This window comes from Rhea pennata, chromosome 27 (genome assembly GCF_028389875.1).
Source record: "Rhea pennata isolate bPtePen1 chromosome 27, bPtePen1.pri, whole genome shotgun sequence".
NCBI lineage: Eukaryota > Metazoa > Chordata > Aves > Rheiformes > Rheidae > Rhea > Rhea pennata.
Genome location: NC_084689.1, coordinates 1,703,042 through 1,728,482, shown reverse-complemented (window position 1 = coordinate 1,728,482; position 25,441 = coordinate 1,703,042). Strand labels below are relative to the sequence as shown.

Below are 25,441 nucleotides of genomic sequence, written 5' to 3'. Positions count from 1 at the left end.
TCTTCATAGGGCAACACGCCCCTGGAGCGAGGAGTGGTGCTGCTAATTGTAATGTAGATGATGTGCGTGTCCTGAACTTGCCCTCAGTTCATATTTGGGGGAGCAAAACAGCTCCCCAAAAAAGCTTCTGGAGTCTCAGCAAAAGGCATCTGTGTGCCCCCAGCTGGGTGGTTCCTAATTCTTGCTGTGCTGTGTTGTCAGCAGCTCTGCTCTGGGTGCTGATAACAGTCTTTGTCCTGCACTGTTGCTTGCTTTTTGCTTGAATCCGTATTTTCTAACATGCCGATTTCTGTAGAAATGTTGACCCTGTAAAACATAAAAACATTTAAGCATGGTTGGCTCTTTATGGAGCCTTTTTGAGTCAGGAAAAGAAAGATGGTAAAAAATGCCTTGGTGCTGAGTTTGTAAGTAAATACTGCTGCAGCCTCACATTATCTCCTGGCAGATAACAAAAGGTAAACGTGTTCTTCAAAGGCTGTGCTTGCTAATCCCACGAGCAGTGTTTATATGAGCAGAAGCTGCCTAGGTCTCCTCCTCTGTTCTTGTGTAAAAAGCTTGGTATGTTTGTGTACTGTTCTGACCTCCTATCTGAGATCTTCCTGTGAAGGTATCCTGCTCATTTGTGGCAGAGCAGCTGAGAAAAGCTGAAGAGGCCCTGGGTTACCAGGTGCTGTGGATGCCCTGTGTTGGGGAGAGCCTGATCACTCTGGGGAGCACATTTGATGCAGCTTTGCCCCACCAGTGGTTCTGGGAGGGGGGAGAGCCCCACCAGTGGTTCTGGGAGGGGAGAAGAGCAGCGCTATCGCTGAATGTGCTGCTGCAAGGGAATTGAAAGGAGGTTTTCCCCACAATGACAGGAAAAATTACATTATTTTTCCTTCTGCTTTAAATGAGCATTAGGGTGATGCTGTGCTTCTCCTGGCAGCTACAGTGTTTTCCTTTTTTTCCATGTCAGTCATGGGGTCCTGTGTGGCTGGAAGGATGGCTGGTGCATTGATATCCCCCTCCCTCCCACCAATGTAACCCACTATGGGGTTACACGTGCTGGAGTGTCTAGGATCCCTCCTCCAGGATTATACAAGCTGCCCAAACAACTTTCCTCTCCTACTTAGGACAAATTATTTCAGCAGACCAATTACTTCCAAAACAATGTCTACTTCATTCTATTACAGAAAAACAATGCACCTCTCAGTAGGAGCAGAGGAGATGCTGAGGTTTCACACCGGAGGACCTCCTCCGTCTCTGTCACTCAGCTGAGCAGGGATTGTAGACATGACTCAACCTCTAGGAGGAGTGAAGCTCGCAGGGCAGAGCAGGTATGAGGCTGGGTGATAACGTGGCTTTCTGGAAGCTCCAAGGGTCCCATAAACGGGATCTTCTCATCAGTGTGGGCTCTGCTGAGTGAGTCTGGCTGGAGCTCCTGTCAGGTGCAGGGAGATGGAGAAGGGGAAGCTTTTTCTTCCCCTATCTTTCCTCCCCTCAAGATTTATTCTGTTTTCAGGCTGAAGCCACCAGAATCATCCAACGTGGGTGACAAAGTGAAAGCGCTACTGCGCTCATACGTGAGCTCTGTTTCAAAACCCCAGCTGCAGCTGCTTTTAAAGAGCACTGGGAGGGGAGTGTGGTGTCGCAGCCAGGTCTGACTTTGCACGGCCCGGAGCAAGGCAGCGGCCTCCTGTCACCCAGCCAAGCCCCGCGGGGTCACGGCCGCAGGCCGGGCGCCGCACGTGGCCGTGCAGGATGTGTGCTCCAGGCACGGCACGGCGCGGCACGGCGCGGCCCCGGTGAACGCCAGGAGCGGGGGCGGCCCCGGGGGTCGGCGGCCCCCGCGGGTGGGCAGCGGGGCCCGGAGCGGGGCCGCGCGCCGTGGCGCGGGAGCCCTGCGCGCTTCCTGCGCGCTTCCTGCGCGGGTCCTGCGCGCTGCGCTCGGGCGGCACGCAGCGCCGGGCGCGCCCCTCCCCCGCCTTCCTCCCCCCCCCCCCCGCTCCTCCGGCCTCGTCCCGCCCCCTCTCCGGGCGCCGATTGGCCATCGCCGCCGCCCATCCGTGGCCGCGCAGCCACTCCGCGCGCTCGGCGCCGCCTCCGCCCCGGAGCGCCTCCTCGGCGATTGGCCGGGCGGCGGCGCGGGCTCCGCCCCCCGGCGGGGGAGGCCTGGCGGCCGGGGGAGACGGCGGCTGAGGCGGCGCCGAGCGCGGAGGGAGCCGGTGAGTGCGCGGGGCGCTGACAGGGCTCGGGCCGGGCCCCCGCCGCGGGCGGGGCCGGGGCACCGTGCCGCGGGGTCGCTGCTGTTTTCCCCGATTCGCCTCCTTTCCCCCCCCAATATTCGCCTCGGCCCCGAGGGGGGGGGGGCGGTGCCGCAGCGCCCGCAGCGCCGGTGCCGAGCGGGAGGCTGCGGCCGCGTCCCGCGCGCGATCCCGCCGCGGGTGGGGAGGGTGGGGGGGAACCGGGGCTCCGCGCCGCCGGCGGGGCCTGCCCCATAGCCCGCCCCGCTGCCTGTGCTGGGCAGCCTGCCTGCCCCTGCTGCCCCACACACTGCCTCTCCTGGGCAGCCTGCCTGCCCCACTGCTTGCCCCATAGCCTGCCCCACAGCCTGCCCCACTGCCTGTGCTGGGCAGCCTGCTTGCCCCATAGGCTGCCTCGCTGCCTGCCCTGCCTGTGCTGGGCAGCCTGCCTGCCCCACAGCCTGCCCCACTGCCTGTGCTGGGCAGCCTGCCTGCCCCACTGCTTGCCCCATAGGCTGCCTTGCTGCCTGCCCTGCCTGTGCTGGGCAGCCTGCCTGCCCCACAGCCTGCCCCACTGCCTGTGCTAGGCAGCCTGCCTGCCCCACTGCTTGCCCCATAGGCTGCCTCGCTGCCTGCCCTGCCTGTGCTGGGCAGCCTGCCTGCCCCACTGCTTGCCCCATAGGCCGCCTTGCTGCCTGCCCTGCCTGTGCTAGGCAGCCTGCCTGCCCCACAGCCTGCCCCATAGGCTGCCTCGCTGCCTGCCCTGCCTGTGCTGGGCAATCCGCCCACCCTGCCTGCCTTATAGCCCACCCCACTGCCTGTCCTGGGCAACCTGCCTGCCCCACAGCCTGCCCCTCCTGCCCACCACACTGCTGCTCCGCCTGTCCTGGGCAACCTACCTGCTGCCTTGCCTGCCCCACAGCCTGCCCCCCTGCCCACACTGCCTGTCCTGGGCAATCTGTTCACCCCACTGCTGCCCTGCCTGCCCCACCACCTGCCCCGCTGCCTGTGCTGGGCAATCTGCCCACCCCATTGCCCGCCCTGCCTGTGCTGGGCAGCCTGCCTGCCCCACTGACCGCCCCTCTGCCTCTCCTGGGCAGCCTGCCTGCCCCACTGCCTGTCTCCTCCTCCCCTGCCAGTCCTGCTCCTCAGGGGCAATGTGGGCATCGAGTTCCATTCAAAGTCTTGATCAGAGCCATGTTCTGGGGAGCGTGTCTCCCCAGATGTGCGCTTAATGCATGCTGTCAGTTTTTATTTTACGTTGATGTGAACTTGCAAATGATGTGAGCTCTCATCTCTCTGCTGAGGGGTAGATACTCAGGAGCTTGGAAGAAGTTAAATACTGATGTCTGAATGTCTCTTTTTATCTCAGTCCACCATAAGCAAAAAGTTACTGAGCAGGGGCGGCTTTCTTGGCTTTGCCTTAAAATTCAGAGATAGAGAGGTATCTCAGATTATCTTTTTGACTCCAAACTTAAAGCCACATAGGAAATGTTGGAAGTGATTGTATAGCGCTAATAAATGCTATTTATTCTCTTTCTGCTGCATGTGAATGTCTAACTTGCTGTTCCCAAAGTGTAGCAGTTACTCTGTTGACCTTAAAACTGTTCTCCCTTGAAGTCTGGAGGAGTTAAAGATGTGTTTCTGTTTGTTGACTATTTTTTTTCCTGTTGGCTGTTAATTTAGCTCACTACGTAGTGTGGGGTTTAGAGTCCACCGTCACTTGGACTTTTTTTGTTGTGTTCTTATGTTTCATGGTCACATTAACAGCAAGGCTTTTTCTGGAGGTTGTGTGCCCTTGAGGTGTGTTTTTTTTGTTGTTGTTGTTTTGGGGGTTTTGTGGTTTGATGAATTTAGAGCATTTTGCAAACATTCTGTTTTTTTAATAGCTCTAGTTTGGGAGAAGGGTGTGTGTATAAATGAACAGAAGAGCTATCTGTGGGTGTTGCAAAACAGTGGAGCGAAAAGAGACTATATAATAAAGGTGCCAGAGGGTTGGTATAATCACGCTAACAACCTGTGAGTGAATATATGTAAAAATAATCTTATGATTGAGTGTCCAAAATATCAGGGCTGGATTCTGGGAGACTGAACATCTTTGCATCCCACTGGAGCTACAGATGCTTGACACTTTTTCTCTTTTCCCCTAGCAAATTGCAATTAGGACCTCTGAATGCTGCTCTTGGGGAGAGCTGCTCTGAGGGGAGGACTTGGACCATCCTCAGTGTTGGAACTCTCTGGCCCCAATGATTGCCTCAGGCGGAGGAAACTTAGCTTTACAGCTCTCTTGATAGCATAGCAGCATGAGTCAGAAGCTACAGCAATCTGTCATTTATTTATTTATTTATTTATTGACCTGCAGCTGTAGTTAGTACCATGACTTAGGCAGTTGAGACTGAAGATGGATGTTTCAGGCATATTTGGTGTGTTGACCTTAATGTGAAGAGGTTACAAGAAAGGTAAGGTGAGCACCAATGCAGCCTTGAGGGTGGAGTTAGCAGTTAGTTTGGTCTCTTGACTAGCAAATTAAAAGCATGACCTTGCTGCTGAACATAACGGTTAATAATGAGGGTGTGTCTGTGTCATGAGTTAGTTCTGCTAGGCCTGAGTTACCGTAAGGGGTGTCTCCAGTGCTCTGGCCAAGCAGAATTGATGTCTAACTTTTGCATTAAGTATTTGTACAATATAGGGTGCAGTGAGTACAACAGATAGGAAGTGACTAACTCATGCACTAGCATTTAAAATACTCCATATGTGCAATGTGGAAAAGCGTGTTTTTTTAGGAAATGACACCTATTTGGGACACTTGTAGATTGTTCTCTTTGATGATAGAAGGCTTTCATTAATGCTTATCCTTTTTTCATGCCCTGATGCATTTTAAAATGCTGAGTTTTTTTAGATTAGGTTGTAATCCCTTAGCATGTTGAAATAGTTTCTGGTAATGGTTGCACAGATATTGATGAGGAGTTGCTTGTATTCCAAATAATCTCAGTTTGAGTTCAAAAATCCCATCTATGCTGTGTTCTTCTCTCACTTGGGGCCCTCCTGTATGCCTGGGGTGGCATTAAGGTGAATAGGCTTAAAACCTACTGATAGGAAGGCTTGTATTCGTGTGGGCCTACATGAGGCTTGCTGATGGAGAGGCTTATACTAAATGTATTTTATTTTATTAGCTATCATTTCCTTGTGTCTGCACCTCTGGGAGAAATAACTGCTGAGAGAAGGATTCAAGCTGGGAAGATGCTTAATTTTTCTGCCTCCCTCTCCTGGAGGGAGGTGATTGTGGGCTGACAAATGAAATGGCTTCAGCAGAGGGACTCTGTAACTCTGTCCTCTTGTTTAACACTTCCACTCCCTCTCAGATAAAGTTGTCAGTCTTGCAGATAAGAACTGGTCTTCAGTTTTTGTTTGTGGAAAGCTTTGCTGAGGTGTTCCTAGCAGTACTCTTCTTTCAGAAACTAAAGAATGAAACACTGCTTTTTCTTGCCAAGATTTCCTCGGGTCTGTGGCTCATGCATTCCAAGCTGAGTTCAAAATGCAGCTCTCCTGGGCTCCTCTGAATAATACTGCTGGCTTTGTTAGCAGGGCTTTTAGATAGAACCATTTCTCAGTCTTTGGCAACTGGCTTAATTCAAGTCAGATAATCTAAAACCATGCAAAGAATTTGTATCTTTATCCTCAGTTTTACTGGCAGACCTGAGTTTGTGTTTGGCTGAGCGAGGCAGGTGGAATATTTATCTTGTACCTTGGAGGTAAGAAAGCATATAACAAATTAAACTCTTCCAGCTAGTGTCATTTAGTGAATCTTTTAATTAAGCTGTCAGTGATTCTTTAAAATTATGCTAACAGTTTCTGTACAGACCTTTAGAAGGAAGAAGTGCCATGGACTATTCATAGCTAATGTTTTCATATGAAATTTGTATGCACCTGAAAGATGCATGTGACTGAAGAGAGCTAAGTCTGCAGGGCATATCTGCTTTTTGTTTTTTAATGGCTTAACCAAACTGGAAGGCAAGGACAGACCTCAAGGGGCCATCTAGTTATGTAGTTCATCCCCTTGCTCTGAGTCTTTCAGCCCTTTTCCTGTGATGTCTATGATGCTTTTGCTCCAAGGGTAAATTTAAGGCTGCAGTAATCTCGGCTCTTACCAAATCTCTTTCTCTGTCAGGCTCAATTGCTCAGTTTAACAATTGAAGGAAATGTAATTGAGTGACTTCCCTGGGTACTGTTTAACTTCAGCCTCCCTGGGAAAACCTGCGAAAATTTCTGTGGGAACTCTTTCGGTTTTCTTTTTTTCCTAATTTAATTCTGTGCTTTCATTAGTGTTGTTAACAGTGCATTTAAAAGAAGGACAAACAAGAACTGTGTAGCTATTGAGTAATGAGGGAAGCTGGCATATTTAAATAGTTATGCAAGTATCTTTACCTGTACAAAATGGAAATTCTGCCCTAGAGGTGAACTATGACTTTATCAAAGTTCATGTAACAGTAGTGTCTGTGAGCTCTTATTTATGACAGAGCTATACAGTCCACAATAATCTGTGCTTTCCTTCTTGAGAAGATTATAATCTGGGAGGCTATCTATAAGAGATACTTAAACATCTATATATGAGAGGCAAAACAGAAATCTTGCTACTCACACTAGAATTATTAGATCTTTAGAAAGTATAAGCAATGAAAATGTAAATATACTGTCTTTGTTCAGTAAATTCATCATGTGGAATTCATCTGTGGCTTTGGTTAATACAGCATCTATATATTGGTTTTGTGTATCATTATTTAGTCTGTGCTTTTTGTATCTCTGTTTCTGGGATGGTTGTTGCACTCTCTCTTGGTAAACTTGTGAAGGGTTCCAGGTTGAAAGTCATGTGGATGTGATTGCTATAGAAATACCATTTTACAGTTCACAGTTTTAATGGAAGGAAATAGCTGCTAGGCCTGCAGCAATCTTCCTTCATCACTGAAGCTTCCTACTCACAGTTCCCAAATATTGAATGAAAACGATGTAAACTGCTGCACACTCCTTGTCTTGTCTCCTTGGGAGCAGTTAAGCATCCTAATTTTTCATGGTGATTAAAGAAAAGCAGGTAGCAGGGCTACATTTCTTCTGCCTGTCTCACAAAAAAACGGTGCATTTCACGTGGCATAAAGTTATAGCAGCTCTTGCCTGCTGAAACTGTGTGGTTTTGCTATTACTTGCCTGTTGTAACTCTCTCACATCCAAAACTTTATAATTCTTACTGGGGCTGTCCAAGGAGAAGGCAAGTATTTCTTAGAAAATAGCTGCCGTTGGCATTCAGATAGCTGATGGTGCTGACTGTTTGCTTTGCAGTGTCTGTCCTGTCCTTGCTGGATAGGTGACATTCTTTCTGAAATCTTAGTGTTTTGTGGCAGGTCTAAATTCCACTAGGGAATATCAGACAAACATGTTTTTCAATAATGACATATTGCAAGTCGATCTCCAGGCTGAATGCCCAGGCTGCTGCTGTTTTCTGAGTGTGTAGTAGTGTGGAAACTGTCATGCCTGGGACTGCTTTTGTAGGTTAGGGTTTTTGCTGCAAACAGGTAATTCGAGCTCTGCCAAGGTCATTGGCGGCTTGGGAGTGGTTTGAAGCTGTGTTTGAAGCCATGGAGAGAACGATCAGCATGGGTTCCTCCCCGATCAGCGGCGAGTTTTGTGCAAATACAACTGGGAGGAAACCAGCTCTACTTGCTTCCTCTTTGCTGTTCCTCAAAGTTGGAGCCGTGATCTGCAATGGGAATGAATGTTGCTATCTGGCCAAAGCATACGGGAGGGATTTTGTGGAGGTTGTGTCTTACTGATGTGAAGTTCACCTTTTAAAGAATTTTGCAATTCAGACTTATTTAAGTAGTACGTATATAATAATCTGCAAACCTTTAGCAGTGTGATTCTAATTTTAAACACCATAACCAGAGAATTTGGCCTTATCCTTTAGTTGTGAAGCTGGTCTTTGAAACTCATTGGTTCTCTGGCTGAGAAACTAATTATGTTAAGACTGTGTAATTTAAAATATGATCAAATGGCCAGAATTGCATCATGGTTGGGTTCACAACCGGCTTGGAGAGCTAGAGCCCCTTTTCTCTGGATGTCTTCTTCCCCACTGCCTTTGGGGAATGAACTGGTACCTGCCAGCACAACATTCTTCCTAGTAAGTTGCTTTTAACATCTGAATAACTTGATTCTGTCTCAGCTGTCCTTTTAATCAGAATCACCACCAAGAAGAGCAGAACGCCTAACTTGTCAGAGAGTCAATTTGACAGCTTGATTGAACTTGTTCAGGTATTCATTAAGGGCTGCTAGAGAGAGCTGGGAGAATGGGCAGGAAAGACTAACCCTGCTCTAGTTTTCAGCTTGCAGAGCATGCCTCTGTGCATCCAGAGGTATGTGGCAGGGAGACTTGTTTTAGCCCACAGATGTTTCTGCAATTACTAGAGCACGGGCAGGACACTTTGAAGGAATCCCAGGGCTTGAAGAAGCATCACAAAAGAGACAGCTGCAGCTAAGTCCATCCGAGTTTGTCTAAGACCCCACTGGCAGAGGGGACGGCTTGAGCTGCTCTGTTTCGCGGTTTGGTAAATAAGGATAAATCACAAGACTCTAAATTAGCGTGACAGAGATACAGGCAGTGGGTTTTGATAGAGTTGAGACTGATTGCTGGAATAAGTGATACATACTTTCAATCAGCTACCAGGAATTTTGTTGTAAAAGCACAGTGTGTGTTACTCATTAAACTTGCTTAACTTTTGAACCCATCTTGACCAGAAGTTTTGCTTTCTGATTATATATTCTCCTAGATGGAGAATGTTTTACTCTACAGCTGTATGGCACATAGTTATAAGGAGTCTAGGTCCACATGTGTGGCAAGGGCTTGTGTAGCTACAATTTAAATAATACAGAAATGTGTTGCAAAGAGTAAATCTAATTTGCAGCTGTCTATTTTGTCTTCCTGTTTAGTGTGGCTTTTTAAACACGAGTAATGACTGTGTATGGGGTTGTGCAAAATACAAGGATTTAAAAAAAATGTCAGGCTTCTCTGTGTTGGGTTTCTGTGGATGACTTCATGAACAAGTCAGGTTGAGGTATGTGCAAAGTAATGCTTAGTTTCTAATGGCCAGACCCTACAAATTCACACTGACTCTTTCAAGCAAAACTTTATTTTCTGGGCTCCCCTGTGCATCATTGGTCATAACAGCCAGAAGTCAGTGATTCAGCTAAGTCAGGATTCAACACAGCTCCAAAATACAATATAGCTGTATTGCTTTGCAGAGAACAAATATGAGTAAAAATACTAAATTCTACTTTACATTTAAGCCTCTACAAGTTCAGGCCTGTATTTATGTAGAGCATGCGGGCAGTTTTAATGTACAAAATTAAGCATACAGACAGGTGTTTGCAAGATCAAGGCCTTAAAATCAGGGCACTAAAAAGAAGAACATCTCTGAATAGGATCAAAGAGAATATTGTTGAGTAAGTGGGTATCATCTTTATGCAAGTGCATATTCTAAAATAAGTCTGAACTTAATAATACCATTTTAGTATTTAAAATTTCCAGACTAGTTTCGTTTTTAGTCATCTTTTTCTCAATTGTGTTTCAAAACCACGTTTAAAGCCAAGTTCTGTGTTGCATTCCTAAGCTCTTCAGCATGACTTCTATTTTTGTTGTTTTATTTTGAGCAGAGATAAATCTGATACTGTGACCTACATTTCTTTAATTGAGATAGCTAGGGATAATATTTCTACCTCTGATTTCTTTTGTGCTTTTGCTTATTTCTTTTTTATGATAAATTTTCCAGGTATGTAAGATAAGGAAAGGAAATGACTACAGATAGTAATTAGAAATAATCAACAGACTGTGTTCTTCAAAAGAATATAATGAATTGCTCTGCTCTGCGGTATTATGAATTGTCTTCAGTCTTGACCCTCATGGGAGTTCTTGTTTGCATGGTCCGATGTGACGGAGCTCCCGCTATAAAACTTTAAGTGGCACTGTTTGCTGTTCAGGTCATGCTTTGGACTCTCAGATGTTGTCTTTCATTAAAATTTTGAATTATTATCCTCTGAGCAACATCCTGAGAGCTTCTCTTTTCGAAAACGCCCGTAGGAGTTGTAAACACATTGATATGTGTCTTCCCAGAGCTCTAGCAAGTGATGTCTGGCATTAAAGATACCCAAGCGTGTTTGTCCTTCCTTGAAGTGAGTGTGTGGGTCATGCATAGCTTCATCATCACAAATTGGTCATGCACGAATACAGACAAAGCTGATCTGTCTCTGGCTTTGCATTAATATCTCTGCTGCAACCAAGGGGTTTTGAAAGTGAAATCTGGCACTAATTTACGAGAATGATATGAAAAAAAATAGGTCAGCAAGTATGAAAGGTGCTGACAAGCATGTAACATCTAGAGATTGTTAAAAAGAAGAAAAAGTCTTAAGATGTCCTTTCCGAGTAAGCAAGCTGTCATGCTGCAGGTTTCCTAGGCATCAGATGGGGCAGAGATGAAGCAGCTTGCTTGAGGACATGCAGGAAGGCTGTGGCAGAACAGGAGAGCAGTTCAGGAATTCACATTTCCTAATATCGCCTTCCTTGAAAGGAGGCTAATGAAATGGGAAACTTGGACTATTTGAGCAATCTTGTTGCTTAGAAAACCAATCTTTATAGTTATACCCCATTTGTGAATAGGTTCAAAACAATCTACTTACCTGGAAAGACTTCCTTTTTGTGCTCACTCAAGTTTTTCAAACTTCAGCTGTTGCATTTTTTTGATATTAGAGGATGAAAAACTCAAATCATAAAAGCAGAAATATTAGAAAGTTAGATGCCAAAGTGATAGCTTCTATTTAAGTATTATCTCTGCACTTACACTCTGTAGCTAAGGTTAGACTGACCTTTCTGTTCATGAGGCAAATGAGAGCATATATCACAGCAAGAAACATCTGTGCAAACTATGCTGATTCACTAGCTACAAGCACATGTGCATTGCAACTGTGGAGAAATGAAGTTCTGGAGTCAAGGATGTGCTGCTTTTAGTCAAATTGCTAGCATCATCAAAATAGCCTATATGGCACATGTGAGGCATTGGATCTATCTGTTTCCTAAAATAACCTCCAATTGCTTGTGCGAGGTTTTCTGGAGATCCTGCTGTGACTATTTTTTTCCATTTTCCATGCCTGGGTTTTAAATTTCTGCATGTCTTCTCGCATATCTAAATGCTGTGCAGTTAGACTGAGTAGCAACTGGGATCTGCACTGTAAGTGATGGAAGAGGACAGGGCAGAATCTGATGCTTCGGTCTGAGGAATTATGCATGTTTTGATATTGTCCCCAAGAGCTTGGGTGTTTAAATATCACCTCTACAGTGGAAGTACATGCTAGTGAGATTGCCAGTGGATTACTTCTTCAGCCTCCCTGCCAGAGTTAATATGACTTGCAACTGAGTTCCTTGGGGGTAGAAAAGAATGATGATGATCAGTGACACAAATTTTAGATAGCACCAAAGCACCCCTCCTTTCCCCTCACTCCAAACTTATACCCCAAAGGGAAGAAATAACATTAGGATTCTGGAAATATTTTTAAACTGGGTGCTTGGAATAGAGGTTTCCATTTTTCTGTTGAAATGGCCTCTGGAGTAAGTCTCTCTTCCCTCCTGTACAGACCTTTATGACCTGGAAATTCACTGCTTTTGACACTAACTCTTGCTTTGCTCTTGTTTTCAATTTAGGAGCCGTGAATCTTCTGCCCACTTGTAAGTGTAACTGGTATGGGTAATGGTGTGAGAGAAGGTCAAGTGGATTTCAAACGGCAGGATGTGGAGCCAATTATATCAACTCATCTTCCATCAGAGGTAAGAGCAGGAGGTGGCTGGGTATATGCAGAGGGCTTGAGAGGAGAGCTGGACAGCTCTTCCACAAAAGAAGCATTTAAATGAGATTGGAGCTGTGGAGGCCTGAGCAAGCTGCCGTGTACGCACAAACCATGTGCTGTGTAGCCGTTGCTTCCTCTGAAGCTTGCTGAGCAATTTGAGCTCTCTGGGAAGAGCCCGGGCATAGCTCACATCTGACAGGCAGGCACGGCTATGTTCCTTGTTCAAGGTTATGTCTTGTTATGTCTTTAGTGGCAGAGCTGGGAACAGGGTCATAAGTCTTGGTTTCTCTGCTCTCGCTGCTGTTACAAGACTCCTCTTAGAAACAGAGGAAGAGAAAGCGACACTGAACCTTGCCCTGACTTAGGTCAGGGTTTCTGCTCAGATGAAAATGCTTCAAAGTTGAAACTCAAGCTGAAATTCAGACAGTGCTGCCTGAACCTTGGTGCAGAGCTGCCCTTACATTTAGCGCCAAAGACTGGAAGGGAAAATTGAACTGAACAATTTTTTTTTTTAATGAAAAACAACTTTTTTAGCTGGGAAACAGTGTGAGAAAAGAGAATGTTAACTTACATGTCTTCTCCATGAAAACACAAAGCATATCAACAGTTAACATTCTTAAGCCTTGTCTTGACTTGTCTTTCAGTTCATAACCTTCAGGGTATCAGATTTCAAGTTTTTTCTTGCTTTTTGCCCGTGTGTTACAAGAAGATAGCTGGTTTATAAATACGAGCTGTGGCAGGAATGTCAATAACAAAAACACTTCCATTCTATTTATCATAGTGGGAAACCTGTCTTGTTTTATTCTTAGAATCTTGGGGAAAATGTAGAAATAAGGTTCACAAGTTAACTAGAAGGACAAGAAAGAAATTTACCTTCCATACATGGCTAAATCAAGAGGAGATAGTGAGATAACTTTTTGAAATGTTAATAGGGAAGAAACAGTGCGTGGAAGAGGTGGCTGACTTTGGAACTTCATATCTTGGCAGACAAGTCTAATCTTTGTTCTTTGTGATCTGACCTGTAATTTGTTGTGCTTGGAATTTGCTATTTTGGAGGGAATGTTAACGTTTCCAAAATGCTGGCATTGATTTTCAGCTGTCTGAAGTCTTTCATGAAGGGATTTTGTCAAAGAAACTGAGCATCTGAAAACAACCAGTCGCTGTTTCATTTATGTTGAAGGGAAGTTTAAAAAAAGCAAGATCTCTAAAGTGTATTGTAGTTCCCTTGGAAGAAGGAGGAGACAACTCTTTAGCTGCATTGTTCAGAAGGCTTTTTTGGGGGGTGTAGTCCAGTTCTCCTATGTGTACACATTGTTTCTTACCTCTGTTTGTATATGATCTGAGCATAGTTTTGCTTATCTGGCTGGCAAAAGTATAGGTTAATGTTTAGGTTTCATTTTAATGTGGATTGTAATGTTGTTACTTTGTAATTTGTTTTTCAGTATTCTTATACTAATAATACCTCCAGGTGTTTTCAGAGTCCCCTTGAAAGTTGTTATTATTATTATTATTTTGCACCTTTCTCTTTCCAGTGCTGGAAATCCCATTTCATAAATGGCTTAGAGCACAAATAGTGATACTGGCATTTTCTTTGACTGATTTAGTCTACTTTCTGCTGCTGTTGGTGTGAGTGTTGTAGAAAAGCCAGCTGAAACATGTTTTTTTTCAGCAGAGCTGTGCTTTGGCACCATTTGATGGACAGAAGGCAGAGCACAGGGAGAACCAAAAGCACTTTAACTTACTATGTTGGCAGATAGAGAACGTTTCTGCACAGGGCTGGAAAGGGCAGAGAAGTTACTGCAGAAAATGTGACAAAACAACTCAGAATGCAGCACTGAGATACTACTCTGTACCGGAGCAATGTGAGCAGGTGATCAGTTTGCTGTATCAGGGAGTTACGTTTGCAAACGTGACTTAGGTTGCCGGACAATGTGGATGCTCACACCTGAGTCTGGCTGACCCATGTCTTTGGACTGGAATAAGTGCTGCAACAAAGGTAAAATGTTACAACTTTGGTTAGGACTGACTGTGTCACACTGAACAATGCTTTGTTCCAGGGAACACAGGAGGAAAAGAAAGTACTTAATTCTCTGATGTCTGGTGCATTGGCCGGTGCTGTTGCTAAAACAGCAGTAGCTCCACTGGATAGGACGAAAATCATGTTTCAAGGTAAGTCCTGCTGACTTTCATGAAGTAGCCTCATTTTATTGTTAGCAGAATCCAAAACAGCTTCTCTAATCTGTTCAACCAGCCTGTTCTCTAGTGCTCTGCTTCCTTCAACCTGCAGAGACCTGGCATGATGCAGATAGAATAGTGATGTTACCAAAATGAATTGAGTCTAAAAACCTATTGTTCAATTCTTGGTAGGATTATTGCAGGTGTCAATCAGCTGTGTACTTGGCCAGGACTATTGGATTCAACTCCCATGGTAGTCAGCAAAAGCTTTACTGTTTCACTGTGATGCAGCTGCACGTTCGGCTGCTTAGAGACAGATGATTGTGGCTTGTGTAAGTTGGCTGGCCACGTGCATCCTCTGACATGAGGGAATGTTTTGGAGTGTACAGTAAAAAGATATTGTAAAGGCTACACTTAAGGAGGTGAATGGTAACTTTGCATTTCTATGTCTGTTCCGTTTGGAGAAATATGACAAGGAGAGAAAAGCTGTGCGGTTTCCTTTTCCTTTAGAGGAGGGATGTAAGGAGATGTGAAACTGGAAGGAGGGAATTGAGATGTTTAAGTTTCTTACTACAGACTGGTTGCCAGGATGTGATTGCTCAAATGTAAGCAGTCTTTTCTAGTAAGAGTTGCATTGTATTTGAACTAAATTGCTTTGATTTAGAATTGAAGTTATTACTAAAACTGCTGCAAGGCACAATGAAGCTGGCAGACCTAGCTTTGTATTACAAAATCCTTTCTGGAAACCATAAACTAGAAGTGTATAACTGGTAATGAAATTCAGCTGATTTGAATAGAAAATCCTCATGCATTTAACTGGGTTTGGGATTCAGCCCCGACATGGGCTCAGTTCAGTTCTCTTGTTTCAGTGCAAGAACTGTCAGTTGCATTAATTGTCCCAAAGGGAAGAGTGCAGGCTGTTACTACAGTAGACATTTGGCAAGGCCACGAATTTAAATGTGGTTGACATCCAGATTAAATGAATTGGGTAGGTTTAATCTGATCCCTGGATGAGATTTAATTTTAAGTTGACTTTCATGTGACATGATTTTCATCCTTTGCATACTGGGGATAGTGGGGACACGGATCAGGGAGTTCAAGCTGTAGGGAGCTCAGGCCGGGGATAGCTGCAGGCTGGGATTGCAGGCTGTGACCAGATGCTTGGGCAGCAATGAGTACGTGCTGTGCTTTCTCACCCGAACAAATAGCGTGTAGTTCATCTAAGGTTGAAAATGTCAGGATCAGAGGTGAGATGGAAACTGCAGACTTGGAGTGAGTCAACAGCTGTCTGTATAAATCACCGTTAATTTGTACAGGCCTACGTTTTATAAAAAATCCCATTTGACTTGGCGTGTTAAACTCACTGCAAAGGATATGATTAAATATTGCCTGTACTGACCAATGTCTTGGTATCTAATGGCTTTCCTACTCTTCTCGCTCTCCTGAAGGTTTTTACTGTGAGGTGCTTCCCTATTTGTGAAGAGGGACAGCTTCCTTGGGTCATGCAAGCAAGGAATGTTGTTCTGTGAACTAGAGCCTGAAGAAATTTCCTGGGGGATAAGGGAAAAGAGCTCTTTTCCTTTGCAGAGCTAGCTGCAATTGGTTATTGAGGTGGTGGTAGTTTTTTTTTTTAATGTTAAATTGTATAAAGGAGCAGCATAGTGAAAAACGTATTTGCATGTTATTGTTTGATACACTTGAGGGGTTACAAGTCTCAAAGGAATTTGAAAGAAAGTGCAATAGACACTTAATTGGAACCATGTTTCATTAGTGTTGCCATTCAGGTTTTAGCCTGTTTCCTTGCTGCAATAGGGATGTTACAAAAACCAGTTGCTATATGCCAAATAAATCTTGCTTCCAAATGCTGTGTGTGTTACATAGTTAAAGGGATTCTGTCAGTGTGATTGGGTGCAAGGGGAGAGACTGAGTGCTCATCTGAGTTTTGTTAGGATGAAACCATCCTTGCGTGGAGCCTCACTAAACAGTCCTGCTCTTTGCTGGATTCTGGCATTAGCCTGGAACCAGTGCATGGAAGTGCTCTACTAAAGTAAACTTTTTTTTTATTATTATTATTAACGCTTCAGAGCAAGAAATGTGACAGAGACTGAGCATTTTCACAGCAATAGATGAGAGAATTGAACTTCTCATCTGCTGAAGAGAGTTTGGAAATTCCTACCTGTGGTAAAATCTTTGTTTGTTATAAAGAAGCGCTATTTTTTTTCTTGTATTAATTCTTTTACTTCTATTTTTATTCCTTAGATAAGAGTGCCTGTATGGTTTCTTTGATCCATCTAAATGTATTGCAAGACCTAATGCTCACTTTTTCTTTTTAGTGTCTTCAAAAAGATTTTCTGCCAAGGTGAGGTGATGTGTCTGTCTCCTGTTGATGTGTTTGATTAATGGTAGTAATCGTACTAAAAGCATCCTCTGTTTGTATTGAACTTTGTTGCTTGAGTTTTATTAGTTGCACTCAGAGTGAAAGAGCATGGAGGGGAAGACTGGAAGCAGTACTGTTTATAATGTTCCTTAGGACAGTGCTTCTTTTCTTCATGTTTGCTGAGCACTTAGCACAGAGGAGCCCAATCCTCATTCATGCTCCAGGTTCCACCTGTGGCATGGACAGTAAATGTTGTTGTGGCATCGCTCTGGGCTGTTTTGCTAGGCCTTCTTCCCCAGTGGTTGCTTTCTTTCCCCAACCGCTACTGGAGCTGTTGCAAAGTTTATAGGAAATCTGGGTTTGGGAGCTGATTGCTAATGTGGCTCGCTGAATGTTTTGTTGCCTGTGCATTGTGGATGCTCCATGTGTGCTGTGCTAATATGTGTAATCCAAATGTTTCTGTCTTATACTAAGATTAATTTGGGTTGAGAAGTGGTTTATGTAAACATCAGCCCAGCTCTGTGCCTCGCTCTCAGAGAGAAAATGAAGATGCTGTCTTGAATGTAAAACTCTGTCTTCCTGACTGGTTCTTTTTTGCTCTAATGTATCTATTCAGTCTTCCCAAAGAAGTGATTTTAGTTGTGTTATTCTGGAGCCAGGGGTGTGAGCATGAACATCTGATATCACCTTGCTGTGGTCGGGTGGGAAGGAGGATTGGGAGAGGTTAAGCTACTGGGTCACCTCCCCCCCCACACACTCTTGTTTTTACTCCCTCTTATCATGATCTGCCTGTCTGACCTTTGATCTGTTGCCTGCAGGAAGCCTACAGGCTGATTTATCGCACCTACCTCAATGAAGGCTTCTGGAGTCTCTGGCGAGGGAACTCGGCCACCATGGTCCGTGTGATCCCTTATGCTGCCATTCAGTTTTGTGCACACGAAGAGTACAAGCAGATCCTGGGGAGTTACTACGGCTTCCAGGGAAAGTAAGATGCAGCTTGGCTTTGAGCTTTCTGATAGCAGAGGAGGATGGAACAGTTTGTGCAACCCTAGACCATAGGGAGGGAGCACATATCTTTGTGTTAGGCAGGCTTTCTGCTGAGCTGAAAGGTCTGTTGGCACAGAGCTGTGCAGGCCCCTCTTGTGATGGCTTTCCAGAGCAGGGTGTGTGAGGGGCTAAGCAATGGGCTGAGCTTCTAGTCCTGGACAGGGGAAATCTTGGTCAGAAGAGCCTATCATCTGGAGGCATGAGCAAGAAGTGGCCTAGACAGTGAGTTAGTACTTCCCTGTGCTGAGAGTGGGCAGGCAAAACAAAGAGTTTTTTTTTTTTTTTTTTTTTTTTTCAGGAGAAGCAACAAGATCCAGCCTAGCGCTGATATCTGAGCCTTTATCCTCTGTGTGTGTGGCCTAAGCCTCTTGCTCTTGGGCACGTAGTGTCTGAAACACCACAGTCAGGCTAGCTGTCCTCCATGGAGATTTTCTCCAGGCCTCTGATGTAAATAGTTGTGGCAAACCACAGCTGTTTCGCTCTACCCACCCACCCATCCAGTTCTCTTCAGTGCACAGGCAGGGAAGGGATTCGGTAGCCGATAGAGTAGAGCCATGCTCAGAAGCTGAGTAGTATTTCCATCTCCGGGTGATCTGTTTGGTCTCTTCTCTCACCTTACTTTAGAGCGCTGACACCCTTTCCTCGATTCATTGCTGGCTCTCTGGCAGGCACAACGGCTGCCATGTTAACCTACCCCTTGGATATGGTTCGAGCTCGAATGGCTGTCACGCCGAAGGAGATGTAAGTGCCTAATGAAAGCAAGTACAAGCACCACGAACAAATGCAGAGCTTTTTTTTAAGGTCAGATGACTTAATTGCTATTTTCTGGGTCACTTCTTGCTCGGAGCCTTTGGTGTAGTAAACCTCTTATGGCCTGGATCTGAGCACTGATTAAATGACCAGAGCCCTGGTTAGTACAGGGACTGGCAGGGGATCGATACTGAAAGACCTTGGTAGTAAAACTTCTGTGCTCACTTGTTAGAAGGCCAGCTGGCACAGTACCTCCGGAAGAGCTCTAACAAACAGGATAGCTTACTGCGGTAGGGCTGTAGGAGAGCCGGTAGCTGGCTTCTCCATTTGCAGACAGGCTTCTTAAATCCCTTCTGAGCTGTTTGATGTGCTCAGAGACTAATTAATTAATTGCTGATCCTCCAGAGCCCTGTTGAAAGGGTTACTAGTGTGCAGGCACTGACCAGCACAGATTTTGTTTTCTTGTGTCCACATGCTAGGTACAGCAATATCGTTCATGTCTTCATCCGAATATCCCGGGAGGAAGGATTGAAGACATTGTACAGAGGATTCACACCAACCATCCTTGGAGTGATTCCATATGCTGGGCTTAGCTTCTTCACCTATGAGACGCTGAAGAAATTACATGCAGGTAAAGGCAACCTTATTTTCTTTGCTTTCAAGTGATATGGTGTAGGCTTTGGGCCAATTTGAGATGCTTGGACTCTGTGATACAAAACCTTTTCCTGGCTTTGAAGCCAGTTGCCAAGTTCAGTGCTTGTGGAGGATGCCTTGTGCCTCCTGCTGTCCAGTTCCAGACTTTGAAGAAGGTAAGCTGCAGAAAAGCAGCATCTCTGTCTTGCAGAGGGATGTCTTGATGTAGAAGGACTTCCTTACACACCTGGTCAGCTGACAACTGAGCTGGAAACAAAATCTCTGGAGTTCTGGCACTCAGGCCACTTGACCTTAATCATGTGTTTATTACGAGAAGCTTTCTCTACTCTGCCACTTTCTCTTTCCCAGATCATAGTGGGAAATCTCAGCCATCCCCTCCGGAGCGGCTTTTGTTTGGTGCCTGTGCAGGCTTGATTGGCCAGTCGGCTTCCTACCCCTTGGACGTGGTTCGCCGACGAATGCAGACAGCAGGGGTTATGGGACACACATACAGCTCCATCCTTCTCACCATGCAGGAGATTATAAGAGAAGAGGGACTAATCCGTGGTTTGTACAAAGGACTCAGCATGAACTGGGTCAAAGGGCCGATTGCAGTGGGAATAAGCTTTACAACCTTTGACCTGATGCAGATCCTTCTCCGTAAATTACAACACAGCACTAACATTGAAAGGTAGTAGCTTAATCCCAACAGCCCTTGCTGGGGAGAAGTACGACGTGTGTACAAAGAGCAATGCTAGCGTTCTCTCACTTTGTACATGCTCTCCTGCAGCTGAGAACTTACCTTTCTTGATTATTTTTCTTTTGTTGGTGGTGTTGTTGGGTTTTTCCTTTTTAACAAGCCTCTGAGTTGTTTGGAAACCTCAACCTGAAACTAACCTTTTCGTAACTGAAATTCTTCTTACAGTTCTACAGAGCTGTGTCCTCTAGAGTAGCTGCCTCATCCTTCTGCTTTGCTCTTTGATGTCAGGAGTGGAGCCTCTCAAACACACACATGCTGCTTCTGGCTCCTCACCTGGTCTCTCTGGGCAGATGGAGTGGTAGATGATGGAAGAGAAGACATGGTGCTGTTCAAATGGGCCCTTGAATTTGGAAAATGACTGCTGCTCTTGGCAGGCAGTTCTTGGTTACTCACATGTGTTAGCTGGAGGCAGTCTGCCAAGTGCAATATTCCAGTTAATCTGCACAGGGAATTCCACATTCCTCTGACCTGTAAGCAGGGTCTCCTTGAAACAGGACACAGCAGGATTTAATAGGTCCAAGTCACTTCTATTACTCTGAAAGTTGATTATGAGCTCTGGTTGGAAATGCTGCCCTTTTTCAAATGTTCTTTTCATTTCTGAACTGAGTTGCAAAAAATTTCTCTTTTTGCAGTGTCCCTCTGAGATTACCAAAGACTGTAGACAGCAGGGGAGGAAAGTTCTGAGCAGTTTTGTAAATCAAATTCTCTTGTCTGTTGTCAGTGTTGCTGACAAGAGACTGGGCCTGGGCTCACAAACTGGATTGAATCAAGCTACGGTAGTGCTTTCGGGCCATCTGAACCCTTCATTGCTGTCATGGTCTTAACGGCAGCATTTTTTGAGGGACTTGGCAGTTTGTAGTGATGAAGCCCTGGACTAGAAGAGGAGGTGTTACATACTTCAATTTTAAGCAGTTATTTCCCTCAGTATTATTGTTGCTGCTTTATCCGCAGTGCGAGAATGAACAAATCGAAGATGCATACGTGGTGCAGACTTATCTATCATGAAAGGCTATTCGTGTCTGATGAATGCAGCGTAGTAGTTGACTAAAGCTGCTGGCCGTGCTTCCAAACAACGTTGTTGTCTTTTGGTGCCTGCTGTGTAGGTAGTATCACCTCTGTACATTATTCCACACCTAAGCCCACTTGCTTTTATTTTTAGAGTTCTTCTGGACTAACAGTGTCCTCAGGAGAACAAGCTCCACAGCCAATATTGACTCTTCTGAAATAATATATAGTGCCAATCATCTCCAGTTGCAATCTGCAAATGAATGGTAACCTTTCAGTGTTTCTGTTTTAAGTCAACAATTTTTAGGAAAAGGGAGATTTGAGGGGGGGGGGTTGTTTTATGTTTCTATTCCTACATTAAATTTGGAGGGTAAGAGGGATCAAAACAAACTTCAGACTTCTCTAAGGATCAGATTCCACAAGCCAAGATTAAAATCCCTTTCCAGCTGTTAGAATCCATGTAGAAGGGAGATGACATGTAAAACAAAAATAAGGTAGGATTTAAAAGCTGTCCTTCTCTGGTGTATATACTTTAGCCATTGTAGTTTCAACCTTGTATCATGACTTTATTAATGGGATTGAAGGTAATTGCACAATTGGTAGAAATAGCTTTCTCCTTTCTTTTCTCTTTGCACTTGTTCTTTGGAGCGTAACTTGCTTCTAATGCCAAATATTTCCCTAGGAATTAAGCACCTACACTTCCATTTTGCGGACATGGTGGAGAGCCAGCATACTGAAGTATTAGCATGCACATTGTTCCCAGAACACATGGGATCAAGCATACTTTAATGGTTGTGGATGGGCAGGGTATTAACCTCAGCAATTTCTGCCTTTAAGCCCACAAACGATTATTTCCGTTGAGAAACTTGACTGCAATCACCAATCTACGTTGTAGTTAAAGAAATGTTAGGTGTTGTCTTTTATAAGTCTGTATAGGTGATAGCCACAAATTCTGTAAACATTTTGCTCCCATTGTTAATGGAAGATTATCAACTGTTCTTTTCATATGGGTGAATTTTTCAGTCCTTTGCAAGAGCTTCGATTTTTTTTTTATATATATATATGCATATATATATATATATATATATATTTCTCCAATGGAGAAGCCAATTACTTCTGCTCTTGTCTTTATCACATCTGGCCCAGTGAGGAGATACTAAGATAAATGCGTCTTACCAGGAAAGTGAGGTACAGAGCAACAGCTGGGAGTGTCAGCAGTTGACTCCAGGTATACGTATGTGCATATGTGTCCGACTGTGTGTGCAATCCATGCCAAGTTCTCGCTCAGCTTGGAGGCTGCTGGTGCTAAGAGCAGTCCTTCTCGAGTAGTTGATGGGTACTATGTGAACACAAGAAGAAGCTGAACTGTGGCCTCTGAGTTAGAGGGGGCTCTTCTGCTCTGCAGCGGGGTAGGTCAGCTCAGAGGCAGATGCAACAGGCCTTGTCTTATGCCGAGCATCACCGAACTCCTGTAGCAATGGAGGTGACTTAATTCCTCCTGGGTCCTTACTGAGCAAGAAATTACACTGGATGACTAGCCTCTTGTTTGGGACTGAACAGCAGGGCAGATCTGCACAGAGTGTCTTCGTCCGTGTCAGGATTGCAGCTAATGTGAACGCAAACAAATGTGAAGCCTGTGGAGGATGCAGATGCAGCTTCTGCTGGGTGGCCCTGGGGAGAGCCTTCTGGCATCACCCCCTTTGCAGCCAGAGTGCAGTGGGGGCTGAGAAAGGAGACTTGGGAGCATCAGCTCCAGAGCTGTTCCTTAATTAGCAGTTACACCTGATTTGTACTTCAGTGAAATTTTAGTCAAACACATTTTTCCAGACTTTGCAGGCTGAGTGCTTGTTCAGAGACAGATCTGAATTCAGTCTGCAATGATTTTGGTGCTTTTGTTTCTTGGGCAAAAGTTTAGAGTAATTGTGTGTCTTTGTTTTAGAGTGTTTTAAATTTCTTTTTTCTTTTTCTCCCCCCCTCCCCCGATTTGAATGTAGGAGAGGAGAAACAGAGTGTTCTCTTCCCTTTGCTTAATCCTTGCATGAATCGAGATGTGTTCCACATCTCTCTGCTGCCTGGAACAAGTGCCTGAGGAGTTTTGGGCACGCTGATTGGAAAGGGAGGGTGCCTGTGTACTGGCCAAGAAGGTCAATGGCCTTTAGCTCTAAGAAAGAAGGCAAGTCTAGCAGAAATCTTCTCTAGTTCTTTTTAGATTTTTTTTTCTTTTTTTACTATCCTAAACTCCCCGCTTTTTCATAATGCTCTTCTCTAATTTCTTACTTTTACTTTGAAGTCATGTGTCTCATTGTTCTTTAATATATTAGTAGCCAAAAGTTAGCTTGTGCTTCTTTCTTGTCTGCTTTCTCTCCCTCCCTGCTTCTGCACCTTTAGTCCCGCACTAGCACTTAAAGAAAATCAGATCCAATGAAATGCATCCAAAATGACAAAAGTGCAGCTTTGATAGCTGCTTCTGAAACAGCCCACCTAGGCTTCCTACTCAAAGGTGGGGATGTTTGTGTCTGGGGGCAAGAAGTTAAAGGCACTGGGTGCTGGAGCGAAAGATTTTTTTGAAAGATTCTTGAATGACTCGTCCAGTCTAGCACCTTCCCTTTTCCGCACACATTGGGATGTTGCTGCTTCTTGTGATCTCCTTCTGGTGCCTCCACACGATGCCCACTGTGCTCTGTGAAAGTGGTACTTACTGGGTGGATAACTCAGGAGGAGCTGGTCCTTCTGGACGACACTGAGGATAGGTTAAGGAATGGGAATAGTGGGACCCAAGCTGGCTTTTTGCAAACTGCGTTGCCCTGCGTGCCTCATGCTGACCTCTGCCTGTCCTCCAGGACTATGGGGCAGCTTGCTGCTTGGTGTTGGCAGGACCATAGTGGGAAGATCGGGAGAGGAGTCACGGCCTCATGAGGCATAAAGTCACTGAAAGCCATGAGATGGTTGTGTGGTGTAGGCTGGAATATGCATTGGTACTCCATGATAGCTTTTCAAAAGCAGAGTTTCGTAGTTTCTGTGGAAAAATTATGGTACTTCTGTGAACTTCTCCAAATAGCCTTTGGCTTCAAAGGACCTGGGCACTACCATCTTCATCCCACAGTGTCTTTAGCTCAAGTGCAGGTTAGGTGTAAATGGAAACTTTCAGCAGAAGCATTGTGGCAACACCAAGCAAGACTGGGGCCAGTCATAGGTGGGCAGTAGAAGGGGAAACTGGTGTGACTGCTTCCCATACCCTCTCTGTGAAGTCTGGCTGGGTACCTCAGCTCTGCGGAGAGCTAAGGTGGGCAGTACGGACCCAGAAAAGGAGATGGCCTTCCTACAAAACAGCCTTCTCAGTTTAGGGTCTGGTTCTTCCCGCTACCGCTGGTTCCCCCTTCCGTGCCATGCGATGCAGGGATTCCCAGCACTGTTCACTGCCTGTGTGGTCTATGCATATATTAGCACAAACGCTGCTAAATGCCTTTTTGTCAAGATGTGTCCTCACCATCAATGTGTGTGTGTATGCGTGTGTGTCGATTTTGACTGCTTTTCTTGGATCTGGAGTTCTATTTTATTGCAGTGAAGACACTTTGTTATATAATGTTTATATATTTTAAGATTTGTGCCAAGAGAGGATGTATATTTAATAAAAAATTTAATTGACTTTGCAGGCTCTCTGCGGGTGTCTCCTGTTATACTTTGCTCATAAGAAAGAGAGGCCTGGTGCGTCTAGGTGGATTTATCTGGGGATTAAAGCTGCTGCGTTTCTCTCTCTGGCAGCAAGCAAGGGACCAGGATTTCATCTGCACTGCAAGGCTTTGCCAGGCTCGCCCGCGGCAGCGCCGAGCTGTGCGGGTGCCTTGTGCGTGGCGCTCCCTCCGCAGCGTCTGCATCCGTGCCTCGGGTCGCGCGTGGCTTCGCGCGGAGGTGGGGGGAGGCCCGAGGGCTGGGAGGGAGCTCTGCAGCTGGTTTGAAGCCTGTGGTTGCCCCCCAGGGAGGCCCGTGCTGCCCCCATCCCCGGGACGGGGGCTGGGGACGGGCGAGCAGTGGCAGCAGGTGGCAGTGTCGGCTCGGGCACAGCCCCGGGGCTCCCCAGAAGTTGGGGGTCCTGGCTTTGACTACCGTCAACGTCTCCCCCCGGCTCGGGTCTCCTGCCGAGCGGCGCCCAGCGGCCCCGGAGGCAGGGTGCCGAGGGGGTGGTGCGGGGCAGAGGCTGGGGCACCGCAGACGCTCCTGGTGCCCGCGGAGCCTGAATCCAGCCTGTGCAGCACAGAACAGCCCCGTGCTCCCAGCTGCTCCCCTCTCCGCTGGGGGCCTGAGTGGGGCCCTTTGGGGAGCAAAGCCCGTAGGACTTGAAGGGTATTTATGCAAAATAAAGGGTGAAATAATTATGGGGAGAGGAAGATGGGAAGATCTCTCACTTGATTTGATGTCGCCCAACTCCGGTGCCTGTGGATCTGTCTGCTGCTCCCGGCTAGTCTGTCTGTCGTGGTCCCAGCCTGAGAGGGTCAGGTCTGGGCAGATCTCCAGGGAGGAACCGTCTGCGGGTCTGAGCGCTGCCAGCCCCGGCCCTAGCAACCGCCGCCTGCTGCCGGCGCCTCCCGGGCGCTC

The 25,441-nt window shown here is 45.8% G+C and overlaps 1 protein-coding gene across 1 annotated transcript; it reads left to right on the top strand.

Moving 5' to 3' along the window:
• The first annotated feature begins 2,142 nt into the window (after nucleotides 1-2,142).
• SLC25A42 (solute carrier family 25 member 42) lies at nucleotides 2,143-24,498 on the top strand. The gene is made up of 8 exons (XM_062596390.1): nucleotides 2,143-2,204; nucleotides 11,959-12,081; nucleotides 14,159-14,270; nucleotides 16,610-16,635; nucleotides 17,472-17,638; nucleotides 18,325-18,441; nucleotides 18,930-19,081; nucleotides 19,453-24,498. Exons 2-8 carry the CDS (start codon nucleotides 11,998-12,000, stop codon nucleotides 19,776-19,778), a joined length of 984 nt encoding a protein of 327 aa, XP_062452374.1. The 5' UTR covers nucleotides 2,143-2,204; nucleotides 11,959-11,997; the 3' UTR covers nucleotides 19,779-24,498.
• The last annotated feature ends 943 nt before the right edge of the window (nucleotides 24,499-25,441 follow it).